The 17804-nt window shown below is 37.4% G+C and overlaps 1 protein-coding gene across 3 annotated transcripts in view; it reads left to right on the top strand.

The window, feature by feature from the left end:
• Positions 1-17258, top strand: part of HIBCH (3-hydroxyisobutyryl-CoA hydrolase) — a 41156-nt gene extending 23898 nt beyond the window's left edge. For 2 of the 3 annotated variants that reach the window (XM_082285492.1, XM_082285491.1), the window contains 7 exons: positions 641-786; positions 1443-1529; positions 2701-2759; positions 3454-3535; positions 9040-9159; positions 10327-10360; positions 15275-17258. In XM_082285492.1, coding sequence (XP_082141618.1) covers positions 641-786; positions 1443-1529; positions 2701-2759; positions 3454-3535; positions 9040-9159; positions 10327-10360; positions 15275-15390 — 644 coding nt within the window. In that variant the 3' untranslated portion in view covers positions 15391-17258. The remainder of the gene's footprint in view (positions 1-640; positions 787-1442; positions 1530-2700; positions 2760-3453; positions 3536-9039; positions 9160-10326; positions 10361-15274) is intronic. The other variant, XR_014226595.1, reaches the window with a different exon arrangement.
• The last annotated feature ends 546 nt before the right edge of the window (positions 17259-17804 follow it).

Genomic DNA, 17804 nt, shown 5'->3' with positions numbered 1-17804 from the left:
CCTAATCTGTAGATTTAAAAAAATATTCAAGACAGTTACTAAACTGGAGTTTAATATTTTTTTTTTAATTTCAGCTTAGTCACAGTTCTGTCAAAGAGCCAAGTACTAAGTCAGCATCTTGTGCCTCCACCTTCAGGAAGACCCTGGCAATACTGTTCATCTATTATTGAATTCTCAACCCCAAAATTGGTTCAAACTAAGCTGCGCAAGAGGCGCTTCATCAGTGTTTGATATTTTTATCATAATAAAAGATTTCAGTGAAACAGCAGCATCCAGGTTGAGTTTGCACAAATTATTTCATAATTCTTTGTGTCACTTCTCTTTCTTAGCTGAGAACACACTTGATTTTTCAAGCACCTAAAATTGTCTCGAGTTGTTGGCAAATAGCTTAAATATTTTTGTTTGGTATATGTTTGTAAAGTATGTGCCAGTAGAAAGGATGAAGTTTGGAAAGTGTTCAAGAGTTTGGTTTTAGGAAGGGTTTTGATGCCAGAAATGTCAAGACAAGTCAAGAAGAAATTTGGGCAAGGTTGCTGTGCTTATGTGAGGGAGATGAAAGTGAGACAAGAAAAAATTGCTGCTAGTGGTGATTAGTACAAGATCTTCTCCCTTCACTTTTGTTTTGTGTTGTTTATTACAGGCCTTTTTCCTGATGTAGGTGGAGGGTATTTCTTGCCAAGGCTCTCAGGAAGGATTGGCTATTACCTCGCACTAACAGGATGTAGGCTGAAAGGAAGAGATGTGCTAAAAGCTGGCATTGCTACGCATTTTGTAGAATCTGAAAAGGTAAGGTGCCAACAGTGCTGGCCAGGGCACAGCCCAGAGCCACAGTGACAGGTTTGGGGTTTCAGCACCCCAATATACTGTTACCAACACGAGTGTCTGCAGAGGTGCACTTGTATTAGCTGGCCATGCCCTGCAAACAGGGATGGTGAGACACTCTCAAGCTGTCGTTCTAACACTTGCCAGCTGGTGACAGCTTTGCTTGAAGAAAGGAGCAAATGGTGCTGTTTTTGCAATTCCACTGTTGGAAGGACATGATCTACTCAGCATAATGAAAGTGGCTTTAAAAATGTACAATTTAGACAACAGTGTATGAAACTAGAGATTTATACAACTGCAAAGGTTGCAGTCAAGGTAACACCCCATTAATGTGTTTCTTTCCTCTCAGACTGGTGCAGCCTGGCTTAACTTGCATTGGGGGGCTGCTTGGGAAGCACTTCTTTGCTGGTCACTGCAGACATAATTAAATTTGGGTGGTTCAACACTGGCAAATGAACTCTGTCTCCTGGTGGTGTTTGCTTTGTACTCCTTTAAGGTCTGTCAGAAATTTGGGGAGGATGAGGGGATGTTTATATACTTATGTCCTACTATTACCATAATAATAGCGCAAGTAGTATGCTTTGTTTTACTTATTTGTAATTAAATCTCATTTTTAATAGCTACCTGCCTTGGAGAAAGACCTGATAGCACTGAAATCCCCTTCAAAAGAAAAAATTGCAGATTTATTGAACTCCTACCACATGAAGGTAACCTGAAATTACTGAAATCAAGCAAAATTGTTAAATATATGTAGACATTGTTTTTTTATCCATGCTACTGATTATCTTTTCTTATGGTTGAAAATAATGAATTTCCAAACTCTTTGCACTCTATCCATAAAACTTGTGTTAGCCCCATGTAACAATGGGCATGAAAATAAAAGGTTTTTCTTTTACAGTCAGTGGCTGTTTTAACTGTTTTGATGTGCATTGCAGTTCTCTTTCAAAAGAAAGAAAACTTCTAGAGTCAAACCAGTATTCAGTGTTATTCAGTCAGTCTATTACTCTGCTGTTGTTCGGCTTTAAAATGTGCTGTGTCTACTCTTGTTATTTCTGTTTTGTAATTACTAAGTTCATAAATAAGATTAACTAGAAAAATTAATGGGATAAACTAATTTACATCATAGTACTGATTTTTTTGACAAAACAGAACACTATGAAATAGGAGTGATTATATGTTGCAGTATCCCGCTTTACAAGATGACACTGAATGGAAACGGAAACTGTGTATTTTAAGTTATCAGAGCTGAAATGCCAGGGAACCTTTTTCAGCTTCAGCTGCTGTTCCTGAAACATCTGCTTATGTCCCAAACCCCTTAATGCCAGAAGATGTGAAACATTTGACAGCCTTCCCACAGAAGGCTGATGGATCTATCACACACTTTGTCTAAATAAATTTTTTTAAATGACATAGAAAAGGAAGAGAAATGCTTTTTTTTTTGGTCATTAAAAAAGCCTAAACATAGGCCTGTATATCTTTAAAGAAAATGAAAGGTTTTTTTTTTTTTAAAAACAATCTCAGGTTTTTGAGTAGATTTATCTACAGTGACTTTCTTAGTGTATTGCACAGAAGTGTTTTGATAGAATAATCAGAATTACTTGTGTACAAGATAACCACCCAGACAAATATGCATACAAAGTATCTCAGAGCAAGCACTGCAGTATGAGGCAACATCTTTTACATTCACAGGATAAAGTGACAAGTTCATATATACACACTGCGAAATTGTAATTCATTAAAAATGGCACTGTCTTATGAATATTAAGTGTTCATTTATGATACGATATTTCTGTAACACAAGTCACTGAAATTTTTTGGTACTGGTACACTTTTAAGTCTAAAATAACCAAGTAAAATATGTATTTGCTTTTTAAATAGTGCACAGTTGATCAAGAAAAGGAGTTTGTACTTGATGAACATATGGAGAAGATTAACAGGTATTCAGCAGTCTTTTTAAATTTTTTATTCTTGTGGGTAGAGAACATGAAGTTAAATCTAGTAACAGTATTTCACAGATAAGGTGAGAGAAATGACCTGCAAGTTTAAGTAACATTTTGTTTCTAGGGAGCTTTAGCTGAAGCTCATTAAATATTTCACTCATCAGTACATTGAATACTTGGGCATAGTGGCCTGATTCATAGCCTATGGCACATTAAAATTAACATTTTCTGTAGGTATTGGATGGGAATTTGTGAGAGTAACTGTTGAGCAGGAAATGTTACCCAGCACATTTATAGTACTCATTGGGTTAAGGCCATTTCTATGATAGCTTGAAACTTCTGTGTATCAGAAAGGGAAGGAGAAATAAGTGGGAGTGATAAGAAAGAGCTGAAAGTGTAGAAGAAGGATAGCAATAACTACATTTAGAGATAAAAGATACTGACACCAAACCAGTAGAATGGAACTGATAGCTAAAGATTTGATATGTTATAAAAACACAGCTGAGACTGATGGCAGTAATTGAAGTTCATAGATAAATACCAGTTTGTTAGTGAATTGAACAACATGGAAGACATCGCTAAGAAAAGCCAAATCAGCTGGTTATGCCCTGCTTCTAATGTCAGTGTTATCAACTCTTCAAAGGTAAGGGGGAGACTGAAGCAGCTTGTTAACTAATTTTTTTTCTTTTAGTCTTTTTTCAGCAAACAGTATGGAAGAAATTGTTAAAAAATTAAAGCAAGATGGTTCTCCTTTTGCCATGAAGCAGCTTGAGGTAAAGTCTCCTATGTCATTTTTGTTAGAGATTTTAAGTCTGGTTTTATGGTTTATTATCATAGGGAAAATTTAGTCACCCTGTAGGACTTTGGACTGAGAGCCTCAGCTTCTCACACATAGTCCTGAGGGATTCTCAGTAGTTCTACTCACACAAGGGTATTCCTCTAAAATCACACAAGGGTATTCCTCTAAAATCACACAATGTGAGCACCATCTTATAGTGCATAAAACTGTAATCTAATGTAAAACCAAGCTCCCCTTTCTCTTCCTGTCCCCACAGTCAGGGGGGGTTGTTGGGAACAAGTGTTCCCTTTATAGCTTCTTATTTTATTGGCAAAACTTGGAAGAAAACAGTGCCAAAACAGTGTTGTTGTTTTTCTTCAATTCCAGATATCTCATTTGGGTAAACAGCAAAAAATTTATAATCACGAAGGGGTTTTTTATCTTTTTAATGCATTTCTGAGAGTTGGATGTAGTCACTACTCAAAAAACGTATAGCAATGCTACACACATAATTCATACTTCAGCCTCAAAAGCAAGAAGCAACTCACATTCATTTATAAATGATGTCTATATTTTCTTTTTTCCTTTGAAGTATCCTTGTTCAGGTGCCTTGTAAAAGTTTGGTTTGGAGCTAGTGAAATACTACAGCTGGATAGAACTGACGCATTTCTCAACAAAAGGGTCATTTTGACTTTAGTTACAGCTCACAGAAGAAATCCTCCTTTCATAGTAAAACATCCATCATGTCTGACTTTGATATGAGCAGAAGGAATTTTATAAGGTAGTGTTCACATTAGGCATCCTGTCACTTTAAAAAAAAAATGTAACACATTGTCACTGGAACTATCAGACAGTTTTTGAGAAAGGAAGTTTTAAGATTATCTTTGTGCCAACCAGTACACCTAGTACCTTGCAAGAAGTTTAGCATAGCTCTTATAAAAGTGAAATAGAATAAAATGGAAAGCTCATTTTTTCCCCCTAGTATTCAAGTTTCATTGAATAAAGCAGTCAGATGTACTCTGGTGCCAGAACACAAATTTTATCTGTTTGTATTTTATTGATTAGGTTCAGTGGATGTTGAAAACAACCAAGAATTATTGGTTCTTTATCCATATTGTTTATGATAGTACATTTGTTTAACAGTTTTAATTTAGAACTTAAAACTAGGTCATCTACTTCAAAGTTACAACTTTGTGTAACTGGTTTTTAAAATTCCTGAACAAAAAAGAAAAAAGGCTATTTTGTTGCTTCTTCAGTTCTCTTCTCTCATGTCTTTAATAGGACTTTATAACAACTTTTTTCTTTCATGTGATTCATAAGTGAACATCCTTGGAGTTGACCAAAGTTTCAGAACAATTGTCTGTTCTGTTCACGAGATAAGAATGTTTTAGTATGACTTGCTTCAGTCCATGCAGAAATTCGTGGGAAAAACCCCAGGAAACAAATCCCACATTTTCTAGCAGATGCAAGACTTGCTAGTGTGAACAAATACTTAAGTTTCAGAGGAGTTTCTGACAGCAGATGTGCTGTGCTAAGCAGTAGGATTAGGCAAGTGTGAAACCAAGGTTTCACTTTAGTGTCCAGGTACAGGAACAACAGCAAATCCAACTGATATATACTGTATCAGCTGATTCAGTAACAGCAATGTCTATGTTATTCCCCTTGTTACCCCTGTATTTATTATATGTATAAGAAGGCTTATGGAATAAGCCCAAACTGAAAGTTTAATACAAATATCCTAATTTGGTACATCTACCTTGTACCTTGGATCAACAGATACCTTTTAGTGTTAATAAAATGGAACTCCTAGTTGTGCCATAATCCAAGTACGCTGTGAGCCATGCTATCCCAAGTATCCTGTTCTCTTTGACCTACAGTACTCCTGCTTTTTACTTTCAAAACATTCCTGCTTTGCAGGCTGTCGCATATCTGATACTGAAATACTGCATGAAGAAGAATATAAATTCATTAAAATTCTGCTTGAGAATGACTTCATGATTTCTACCACATTTTGAATGCAGTTAGGTAGAAAGCTAGAGAACTTTGAACTCAGTAGTTTCCAAACCTTTAACTTCACTGCTTTGTTTTCAGGATTTACATGAGCCAAAAAGCTTTTATCTGAGTGGCAGGTGTACCATTTCTAATGGGATGAAGTAAACATGTAGGGTCAAAACCTGAAAAGCATCAGATACTTGACTTGGTTTTCACGTAATGCTTTCTTAGAGCTTTTTTGGCAGGACAGTGCACCTTCTGAGCACTGACACTTAATGGTTTAAAATCCTTCATTGTTACTGAATGGGTGCCAATGTAGTGTGCAGGACACTGCAGACTAAGAATTACAGGACACGTTGTCCAGATCTACTGGTCAGGCAAGGATGCACATAAGAGCTCCTGAAACTTTAATGTGTGTGCAGCAAATGGGTGAGGTAGATTACAGGAATGAAGCTTGGTAATGTTGAATTCAAAGCAGCATTCTGAAACTGTTCTAACAGACCAGTGAGGGTGATGTTCTGTCCTTAGGCAGCTTTCCTGTGTGGCTTTGGCTAGATACTCCTCATACATTGTCAAAGCTCCTCCAGGACCATTGTTCCCTGTAGTTGACCAAATGCATTGCTACCTCAGAAAGTGATGGGTGTCTTCATCTGTTGCAAGGGGAGTGATGCACTGAACCTCTGAGACGTTTTTGGGTTTTTAAGTGAAAGAAAATCACGATTCCCTCTTGTACTCTTGTAAGGGACTCCACTGTGTCAGCGCTGCTTAATTCTGTCACCTTCTGAAAGTATTTTATTGGTGTTCAGTCTGCTGCAAATTCAGCTCAGAGCTTTTGGGATCATTGTGTCAAAATCAAGATGGTTTGAAAGGTACTGGAATAGATGTCAAATACTTCTAAAAGACTTCTTTGCATTTTAGTACTCCCCACTCCAGCCTATCCTGTCTCCCTTTCAGGCTTGTTCCCTAGCACCAGTCTCCTCCTCTTTGTACAGAGATGTATTTATAGCTACACTGGTGACTCATTTTTCTGCAATTACACCTACCCGTTTTCCTGCCATGTTCCTCTTCCTCCAGCTTGATTTATGTCACTACCTCCTCCACCTTCAGCCTCATTGATATGCCAAGATAACCAGTCTAGTGGATCTAGCAGCTGCCTTAAGTGCTGTTTTGAGATCTTCCCCATTCCAATGCTTGCTTTGACCAGAAAGAACTTGCCATTACCATTTCATCCCTGGAACCACCTGACTGTACCATGCATACCATTTAACCTGGTCTGAGCAAAGACTTCCTAATCTAACTGGCAGAATGTGAAACTCAAAAGGGGAAAGGTCCAGCTGAAAGGTAAGGCCAGCATGAGCATCTTACAGGAAATAAGGGGTCTAGTTAAGAGCTGCCACCCATCTGAGACCTACAGAGTGATGTATTTAGAGGTACATCAGATTTCTTAATCTGCTGAAAGGCAGCTCATTGTTTGAGAGCTTGATCAGAACTCAGGAACTGTTGGCACTTAGAGCCAGTGTTGGCTCTTTCTTTGCCAGCTTCTCTCTCAAGCACAGTGGTTACATGCAAGTAACATGACACTGAACTGTGCCATAAATCAAATCCCTCCTAATGGGAGAGAATTTTAAAAGTCCTTGCAAGGAGTTTCAAAGATAAAGCAAGACTTTTCCTGGAGTTTCAATGCTGCCAGATAGTTGTTTATTAAGTCTTATCAGAGGAACAGAGCCACCAGTGTGACCCAGGTACAGCATAGAGCACAGAAAGCAGGAGAGAAGTCTCTCTAACTATCAAGATTTACACAGCCTTTTAAAGATATTTTAACCAATAGTTACTAAAAATGTATATTATTTTCATTTTCCTACCAATTACTCAGTAACACGGGCAGGAACTGCGGAATTCTCTATCCAATCATCCCAAACTACTTTTACTGCAGAACATGGAATAGTAGAAGAAGGAGAAGAAGGTTTAGAGAACAACAATCCCATTTTGATATTTTTTACTCTTAGCTATTTACTACAAAGAGAAGACCAAAACCTCTAGATTTTTCACCCTGTGACAATCTTACATAGTAGTCTATCACCTAATTCACACCACTGTATTTTCTAGTTCTTGTCTGACTGTTGGTAATTTTTTCCAAGGTTGGAGGTTAAAACAGTGTTGTTCAGGGGGGTAAGAACCCTTCAAAACAGGCAGAGAAATATTCTCGGCACTCTGGGTTCCTACATAACAGAACGACAGAACCAGTGCTTTGAAGGCCCAATTCCACAGACTCCTGCTTGTATAGCAATCACATGTTTTCCAGCTTAACTAGGCAAAATGGGTCACTGCTGTATCAGCTGGTGTCTGGAGGGATGAAGAGTAATTGGGAGCTAGAAAAAATGTTGCTGTTGATGACTGGAAACTTGCCATTTCAGTCTATGGTAAGGAGCCTAATGTCTGCAATGAAAATAATGTAAAGAGGCAAATCTTACCATCTGCTGCTTTTTAATAGTGGTAAAAATGTCCTAATTATCAGGAAATGTCTATTGTACTGTGAATGATCCAGAGCTTTTATTTGGGTTTACAGAGGAAGGAGGATCTTGTTTCAAATAAGAAAACAATGATAAGCAACAGTAAGATTTAGCTCCTTTTCCCCAAAATCCATGAATCTTTAAAGCTCAGTTCTGTTTTCTTAATTAGGTTTTTGTCTTTCTCCCCACTTTATCCTACTGTTTACTGGCATGCTGTTCATCAAAGGATACTCCTGAGAGCCAAATTTACAGCATTTGTTCGTGTGCCTTAAACAAATCCTGTCTGTGGCACAGTATTTATAGCCTGTACTTCTGTCAAAAGTAAGGCAAGACCTCCAAGCTTCCTATCAGCAGAGTAATGTAGGGCTAAATTACTTCAGTATCTGTTGATCCCAGACAAGAATCCTGGATAAATATGTTTGATTTAATGTAACATTTTCTTTCTGTTTTCTTTGTGTATCATTTGGTCTTTGCCAGTAATCATAAAGCAACTACCTGAAGTTTGTTGCCAATCTCTCTATTATTACCTTATTACTCTATTGTACCAAATAAAACTTAAATGCTGAGCAATACTAATATCAGCTACAATATCAGTACATCTAAGAGCAATTCAGACTACATATATATGATATTCAGAAACAAAGTATAATTGCTTGTAACACTTGCCTTCACTTAGCAAAAGATTATTCTTGAAAATGTCTTTCATTAATTTCTCTGGCTAGTAGTAATTTGATCTTAAATAATGGGACCTTAGGAGTTGTAGGCTTTCCACAAGTGATGGCACACATCCCAGAGATCTTGTTGATCAAAGTTTACGAAGGGAAGTTCATTTAATGTGACAGCCTGGTGGGAGGGAGCAGGAGGAATAGGTGTCACAAAGGGAGCTGAGGGAGAAGAGAGCCATCATTGACTTTACAAAGTTTAAATTGCACAAAAGACAGACTTGAAAATGTGTCCAAATTGAAGAAAATAAAAATAATGTTAATGTCTTCCCCAGACTATTAATAAGATGTCACCTACATCTTTAAAGCTGACTCTCAGACAGCTCAGAGAAGGAGCTTCCATGAGCTTACAAGAGGTACTCAGGATGGAATACAGACTGAGCCAAGCATGCATGGTAAGCAACAGCTGAGCCTCTTCTCTTTCTCTCCAGCCACAGAGGGGGAGCAGTTTATCAGAGGCTAAAAATTTTATGTAGATTACATCAAGGGTTTATAATGTATAGGTTTTAATTTTCAATATCATCTTTTTGAGTTTGTGAGGCTGTCACTTTTTTCCAGTTTCATGTTATTATATGGAATGCAAAGGACAGTACATTAATGATGGTCAGATGGAAATGTAGAAGACTTCTGTTAAAAAAGTATGAAAACATTAATATATAGATAGTTTCATATTTGGATTGTAATTTTAAAACTGGTGTTCTTGAATGGGTTTTCTATTTAAATTACTTAGTCCTCAGTGCCTTAATTCCCAGCAGCAGGGTGCAAATAGTTGTTTATCACTGCCTTTCAAGAGTGTTGTCTATAAAAAAATTTATCACAGCAAGAGATTTTAGTGCTATTTGTACTGAGTACTTGGATAGCATATGAGAAAGGGATCCTTCCAGTGGAACAGAGCTGCTAACTGAATTATGTGAACAAATGCCTTGCAGGGCTCCCCATGGTATCCTTATTATTAGTTGTGTCACATTTTAAAATAAGGTTTTTGTAGGTCCTATTAAATGATTTGCAATGGTTAAAGTAAATACTTAAAGACGTGAAAATCTGTCTATTTCTGATATGTTCTAATGCCTGACTAAAACTAGCACTGTGGCTCCATTACTAATGAAGCATGCTTAGGGATTTGTTACATTTACCTTTATCAAAAAAGAAGTGGATGTTTACAGGATTCCATTTAACTGCAAAGTGTTCCAAGTATGCAGAATACAGCACAATTCCTGCAGACTAGCCTTTCTCAGAAGAATTCCTGATACTGCACACCTTAGACCTATCATGTGAAGCTCTTTAGAAAAAGATCTGAGATGTTACACAGAGAGAGAACATGGACTGTGCCAAAGTGCCTGATCAGCTACAGGCTGACAGACTGATTCTGAGAGATGTGGCTGCATTTAAGCAAGAAGATAACAGAGCTCTTTAATAAGTAAAGACAAAGTAGGCCTAGAAAAGAACAGTACAAGTGGGATTTAACTGAATCTTGAGAACTTGCATTTCAAGCAGAAGTGGGATAGGGAAAGATGGGATAAATAGAATGTCATGTTACAACTTTTTTTTTTATGATCTTTCAGAAAGGCCATGACTTCTACGAAGGGGTTCGAGCAGGTAAGCATGCACACCAAAAACACTTCTCAAACATAATAATACAGAAATTCACTACTGTGGTGCTTCTTTGGAGATCACTACAAGTGGGTACAGCAACACCTGAGAGAAAACTTCCCAGATTCCCATAGGTTTTGCTTATTGGACTTCTGTGTGGCCAGAATTTATTATTGTTCCAAAGCACAAGAGCCATGTTGTTTCCTTTGTGCAATCTCAGTTCCCTAACACTATTTATCCACCTGGTTTCACCATTTCACATTAAACACTGACAGTACTGAGTAGCTATGTGTATCACTGTGTCCAGGCTTAGTGTTGCCACAGAGCTGGTTGAGCCAGCTACACAATGCTTTAAGACTCAAAATCAAGAACAGCTGTTTGCATAGAAAACAAAGACTTGCTTTCCCCCGTGTCCAGAATATCTCTAAATTGAAGTGTCTGACTATTAAAAAACTATATACATAATGTTAAATAATTCAGCATTTTAAGGCATTGGTCAAGAGAGGTAGTGGTTAAAGTAGAGCAGTGGCTCAGCAAGTTCATCCAGGGGACAGACTTCGAGTCTGTCCTTGATCCTACTGCTGATTCACAGTGCAGTTTGTCAAACCCAAAGTCCCATCTGTTAGGGGCTGTAGCAATTATTTATGTACTGTTCATCACGAGATGAAATAAAGCACAGGCGTTCCTTTTTCCAAGGAGCTTACAGTACAAGGCATTTGGATGGATAACTTTTGGTTGGACTTTTAATTCACACAGTTACATACTCAAGTATGTATTATCACCTCCTCCTCATTGTTTTATATCTGTCTTTATAAAGCAGTTTAAAAACCACTTGAGGAATGGATATTAGTTTGAGTATCTGCTATTAGTAACACTGTATTAAAGATAGCCTGGGGTGAGAAATGCAAAGTTTATTCATACAGCATGAGGAAAGTTTCTGATTTTAATTAATTAGTCTTTAGCACTTATTAGCAGACACTCCTTTGAAGAATTTACCACGTGTTGAGAAGTGGCTTTCATTATGTTGGTAATGGGGACAAGGATATCTTAAAATTATTATTCCTGGGATGTATTCTAAATCAGCAAATAAGCTGCTGAAATGTAGTTATTCAGGAAGTGACAAACTCCAAGTCTGAGAGTCTGAGGAACACCAACTGAATTTCTCCTTGTAAGGCACAAGGTCGTGAAACCATCTGGGACTGCGGTACAGTACAAAAGCAAATCCCTTGTCAGTATGGCCAGGAAATACACAAACTCATTGTAAAGAGAGAAGCTGCAACAACAGCAGTTGGGAAACTTCTCTGTTATATAGGATGATGTAGCTAAAGTTTTAACTATATCAGGGGAAGAAAAAACAAAACCTTGAAAGATGCAACTGCACTGAGGAGATTGCTTGTATTAATAATTTGTTCATGAAGCAATTTTGTTTTCTGCTTAGTGCATAGATCTTGTTCTCAGATTTTCAGTCTTAGGATTGTTTCTCATTTCAGAGGAGTGTAGACTCTGACTCAAGATCACTTTTGTAGTTGGGTCTAATTTCATAAAAATCTATCCATCAATGTGCTGAGCATCCTTTTTAATAGGAAGGGAGATTATTAAGTACTTCAACCAGCCATTGTGAATAAAAATGATGAAAGTGTTAAGTATTAGCTTTTTCTTTCTTAAAGCATTACATTACAAGCATTTAAGAGCCAGCTCTTGACCCACTCTACCACAAAAAGATTTACCACCAAAAGAAGTTGAGTTACAACAATCAGATTTTAGTTTAAGAATGTTTTTCAGCAGCCAATGGCCACAGGCCAGGTTTTAATAATACCTTTCATCTGCTTCAAACCATAATTTTAAAGGGCATGCTAGGGAGTAGTTTAAAAGCTTTTTAAACCTGCTTTGACCTGAGGTCAATATTTTTTTATTTTTTTAGCTGGTTTTCTTTCAACCTGAAAATCTGCTGTGGCAAACAATCTTCCCTGTTTATGATTCTTGTGATTGGAGCTATTAAAGAAAAGCCAAAACCCTTAAAGCATAAAACACATGGATCATATTTCATCAACATTTTCCCATAAAATAGTAAATGTGGGCTTGGAACACATTAGGTATCAATTTTTCACCTTGATTAATAGAATAATATGTAAACTAAGAAATGCATAGGTCTGGGTAGCTGCCAGGAATTGTTTTTCAAATCTTACTGCCTAAGAAAAGTGGCCATTTTTGGAGTCAGTGCTCAAACACATCCAGGTAGGATACAGTCTCAGCAGCAAATCTCAGGGACAAATACCTGTTAAAGCACCCTCCTAACTCTTTGTGCAGAATGTGCACTTGAAATGAAATTGTAAAGGTCTTCTACATCTTGCTGATCCTGCAAAGATGATATTTCTGTGCAGCTTCTGCCACCTCCCCTGCAGTGCTGGCAGATGTGAGCTGTACCCTGGGCACCCCAGGGCCCTGCACGAGTTCAGAGATTTTATGGCAGCAAACAGAACACCAGGGACTTGGAAATATCAGCGTTTTGACTGTGCTGAAGGAAGCTCAGCAACAGAGCACTAACTGAAGTCTGGTAAAGTCACTACTACTGAACAGAGGGGTTTAGGATTTTGATTAAAAAAAGGTGAAACAAAAGAACAAACCCTTAACATGATGTCTGTGCTCAGTTACTTTTATCATAATGAATTTCCCTTAGCCTACCTTAGAAGTCTTCAGAATTTTTATTCTGTTCTTGTAATGATTGATCTCAACCTGGAGAGATACAAAATATAAAGAAGTCAATGCAGAAAGGGAATATTTTCATGATACTACTAGAAAACAAGTATTTTGACTCACACAAGATTAAAGACTTCACAGGAGAGACCATTATGAGCATTCAGCTTATCCACCAGAGTAAAACTGGCCACAGATCCAAACAGAAGGATGAACCTGAATAGACAGTGGCACCCTGGAGTGGAGAACTGGCAGCACTTACTACAGCATAGCAGAGGTGAAGCTCTGGTAACATACACATGGACACTTTCTCCTCTTTAATTTAAAGCATCTCTAATCAGCATTGGCTTTTGTGCATAACAGTTTAGACTGTTTTGGCTGGACTGTGAACTTCAACTAAAATTGAAGAAAATCAGTAGATAAGTACTACTCCAATGGAATAAATACAGTTGATTTGGGACAGTTACATCCTTTGACCCAAGCCAATCAATGGTTTCACCATGTTCAGAAATAACTTGGAAGATCACAGCTTTTCAGTAAGTTACCCAGTTGAACGACAAAGTAAAAGCACTCTTTTACAGGACATTTCTTTTAAAGAATTGTCCTCATGGATTCTGTTTTCTGTGGAATTGGAGTTTCTGTCCATATAATGGGTTACTTTCTACAATCAGTTTGTTTCTAAGGAGTCCTTAGTTCCCTATTTGCAACTAAATGGATGTGGGACTCTGATTTGCCTTGCTCTTTAGGGATGTAAGCTGAAAAGTTGTGATGCCTATATGCCTTCAGCTACAGAAGTATTAATTAGTGCCATTGTCATTTGAATAGTGTTTATTTTCTAACCACTCTCAACCATTGGTTAAAGACAGAATAGTTAAAGAGAAGTTTTCAAGTCACATTTTTTACTGTAAGTTGGTAGGCAGGCCACAATGCCTGTTTTTTTGATAAGCACAATCTTTAGATAGGTATTCTTTTCACTGTAAAATTCCACCCCCTTGCACCTTCCTCATCTTGGATATTTCTAGTTCACTCAATAAGAACAAAGTTTAGTAAAACATAACTTATCCAAAAATAGCTGTTATTCTTTGAAATATCTGGTCTCCGTGAGTGCCATAGTGCACCTGCCTTTAGAACCATCCTACTCTAAACTCTTTGTCAGAAAACAAACAAATAAAGGCCATTCTCAGGAGAGAAATTTGAAATATGCTCCCTCTTCCTGCCCATCCTCTCTTACATGCTGTGGGCTGTGTTGGTCAGGAGGTTGCTGATTTCACTCACCTGAAGAGAATGTGTGTCGTGAGGAGTGTTGGGCAGTCAGTGCATCGTAGAGAGCCACAGTTCTTACAGTTGCTCTTTTTTAAATGATAAAAATTTCACATTTTCAATAGCACTTTTATGGGTTTCTTAAAGCCTGAAAGGTACTTGGAAGGATGCTCTGGAGTTTTATTCATACTGGTCATTTTTACACACAAATAAACTCCCTCTTGTATTGTTTGCTAATGCAGCTGTTGCTGGCATGCCTTTGAAATTCCTGTGATACAGGGAATGTTTTTTGGGAATTGGCGTTTTCTTGTTAGCCTTTTACATGTGATTCATTCAGTGATGGTTTTTATCTTCAGTCGTGTATTTCCCAGGATACAGCATAAAGTCTGTATACTAAGATCATACAGATTGTCACAGTTAAATCTACCTAGGCCTCAGTATCTGTCAGTATTTACAAAAAAACACTCTCGGTTCCCACAGAGATACTCTGCTTTAGTCCTTCCTCTTGAGTTATTTCATTATTAGTTTACATGATGTGTTTAAATTAGTTTTAGCACCACTGAGTCATCTCCTGTACTCTCCAAAGAGTCAGATTTTGCACAGAGCTGTGAAAGCCTTGTCCCAAAGTAGCATCATAACATACTGTTCCAGGTTCCCATGAAGGAGTGTAAGTCAGCAAAGAGTGGCAGGTCTAACTAAACCACCAATTTCAGGTCTATTCCTTCAATACTTCTGAAGTGATGCACTGTTCCTTGTATCATCCCAGATACATCTCTGGACAGGTCACAACTCAGGAATTCTTATCAGAGTAGAAATACATGTGTTACAAAACTCTGCCTTCTCCAGAGCACACGGATTTGTCTACCCCATGTAACCACTGTGGTGATCTGTCTTGATGCAACCTTAAGTCATTTTAATTAGAGGAAGTTTACAATAACTCTGGTGTTTCTCTATTCCACCTGACAGTGCTGATTGACAAAGACCAGTCCCCCAAATGGAAGCCAGCTGCTCTAGAAGAAGTCAGCGATGAATTTGTGGACAACTGTTTTAAACCACTGGGAAACGATGATCTCAGGCTGTAAAGATCAAACCTAGTGACATCTTATCTATCTGCTTAGTTCTGTGATACAAAAATTTATAGCAGTGTGATCAATTTTGACAAGACTTTTTTAGCTAGCCTGACATTCACAAGGCTTTTTTCTGTTGGGTTTTTGGTTTTTTTTTCCATTCAGGAACATTCTCTATAATGAGAAAATATTTGTATCTCTGGTTAATAATGGGAAAAATCACTTCAAGGCAAATTGTTATTTTTACTGCTTTACACAGTGATTAACATTTAATTTTTTGCATCAGCTCTTAGTTTAAGAGGAGCCCTTGGGGAAAGAGCACAGTGAAGGGGTGACCTAATAAGCAAAAAGTCAAGAGGCCTTTTGTGTTCTTGGCTCTGTCACTGATCTGGTAAATTGGGATTGTGCCCCAGATTCTTCTGTATACAATGAAAATAAAATATGGTTAAACTTTTAATGTAGTCAGAGCTACAAAGGAAAATGCAACACAGAATGCATGGTGTTAAATACCCTTTTAAATAAAAGCTCAGACTGATACATTATTAGTCTAAGAAATTGTTCTGTTGATTTAACGTTTGTTCATTTTTCAGCCTTGCTGTGTGATGTAAACATTGTTTCAAATGTGATAATGTTGCCAGAGCCTAGAGCACATTTCTCTTTGCTTGTATAGCCCATTTTTTAAAATGGCATTAAGTCTGATTCGACTGCATAATCAGTTTTTCACGATTTCACAAAATTGCTGGTTTTTCTTGGTCTTACAGTGGTGAAGAAACAAATGTCTCAAAGCTTGCTGTGAACACCAAGCAGCACATTTCCTGTGCATTCAAGGTGGCTGGGTTCTGATAATACATGAGGTTATATGACATAACCAGAACCCCTTGATACAAGTGAGTGGGAAATTATTTTTTCTATTGTGTGTGCAACACACAGCTACCAATCTTTCTTCAACATTACGCCTTCTTTTTTATGCTTCATCAGTTCACATTATCAGTGCTTCTTCCTACTTATTTCTACATTTACAGGCAGGTCACAAGTACAAATTTTGGCTTCTCTGAAGAGTAAAGAAAGAAAACTTCTGTTCAAATGCCGTAGTCAGTAACCAGCACTGGGGAGTCAAAAAGTCAGAGCTGCAGCAGAACCATTATGGAGTTTTCGACAGTGGGCAGTTTTTATTACCAACAGCAATGCTCTGCAATGGTTTAAGGCTCCTTCCTTTCCAGGAGCTGTTGCCTGGAAACACAGTCCAGGAAATTCAGGCATCAAGGTGAACTACCAGAGTGACTTTCAAAAAATCAGAGGTGAGCAAATGGAGAACTAAATCAAGAAAAAATGGCACTTGCTTTGTCACTGGAGTCTTGTAAAATAAATTCGTTAAAATTTCAGCTGCAAGTTTATGTTACCATGGACATACTTGTTATGGGACTGTCCTTGAGTTTAGCTCCAAAAGTAATTGAGATTTCATTAATACCTTTAGGGTAATTCTGAAAATATCACTTGACTTTCTACCTCAAGCTGGTTCCGTAAGAAGTACAAAGCTCCCCCTGTATTTTTAAAAACCTTTGTATGTTTTACATTCATAAACAATTGCTATTTTTAAAAGACTGGTTAACTCCATTGTTTTTGTATAAATGGAGCAGTCTTCAGCCAACTGCATTTAATGAAAAACACAGTAATTCCCAGGGAGTAGGGGGTCATGTCTCCGCTGATTGTAAATGACTTACATGATTTCAGGAAGAATATACTTCTGAATTAAAAAACTTTGATTTGCATGTTCAGTTGCTTCCAAAATTTATGTGAACAGGAATTATCCCAAGCTCAAGGTAATGAGATCTTGTCCAATCTGTGCAATCTTGTGTTTTTTTCAAATAAAAGGCATAAAAGCAGATGGTAAGTTGAATTTTATTTGGTCCACAAGAAAATATTTTCCACAAAAAATATTGTAAAAATATATTGTAGTGTGTTTTATTTGGGAATACTGATGTGCCTTACTCCAGAAACGTCAACTTTACAAAGTTGTGCTGCAGTTAATGTATTTTGAACCATTATTAGAATATCAAGTCAGTCATATCATATCCACTCAGATTAATCTTGTTTCCTGGAGAATATATAAAGCAAATATATTTTTAACTCCTAAATAGAAGTAAACAGTTTTGCAGAGTATGCCAGTCCCAAACTGGAGTGCCTTTATTACACAAAATCAAGTCAAAGAATCAATGGTAACTTAGCTGGAAACCCTCTGTCAGTGGCTCTATGACACTGTAGCACGTCTTAGCATAATCTGAATTTATAAAGGTAAAGAAGTCTTTATTTTTACAATGTATTAGTATTATGCCTATTAAACGTACAGCAGAGCTCTGGAAAGAGATCTCCCTCAATCTCTCACCAGACTGTAGTACTGAACACATTTATTTTCTGTTAGGGGTAAGTGC

This window comes from Coloeus monedula (genome assembly GCF_965178545.1).
Source record: "Coloeus monedula genome assembly, chromosome: 7".
NCBI classification, from domain to species: domain Eukaryota; kingdom Metazoa; phylum Chordata; class Aves; order Passeriformes; family Corvidae; genus Coloeus; species Coloeus monedula.
The sequence above is the reverse complement of the archived record's forward strand: the minus strand, read 5'-3'. Positions and strand labels throughout refer to the sequence as shown.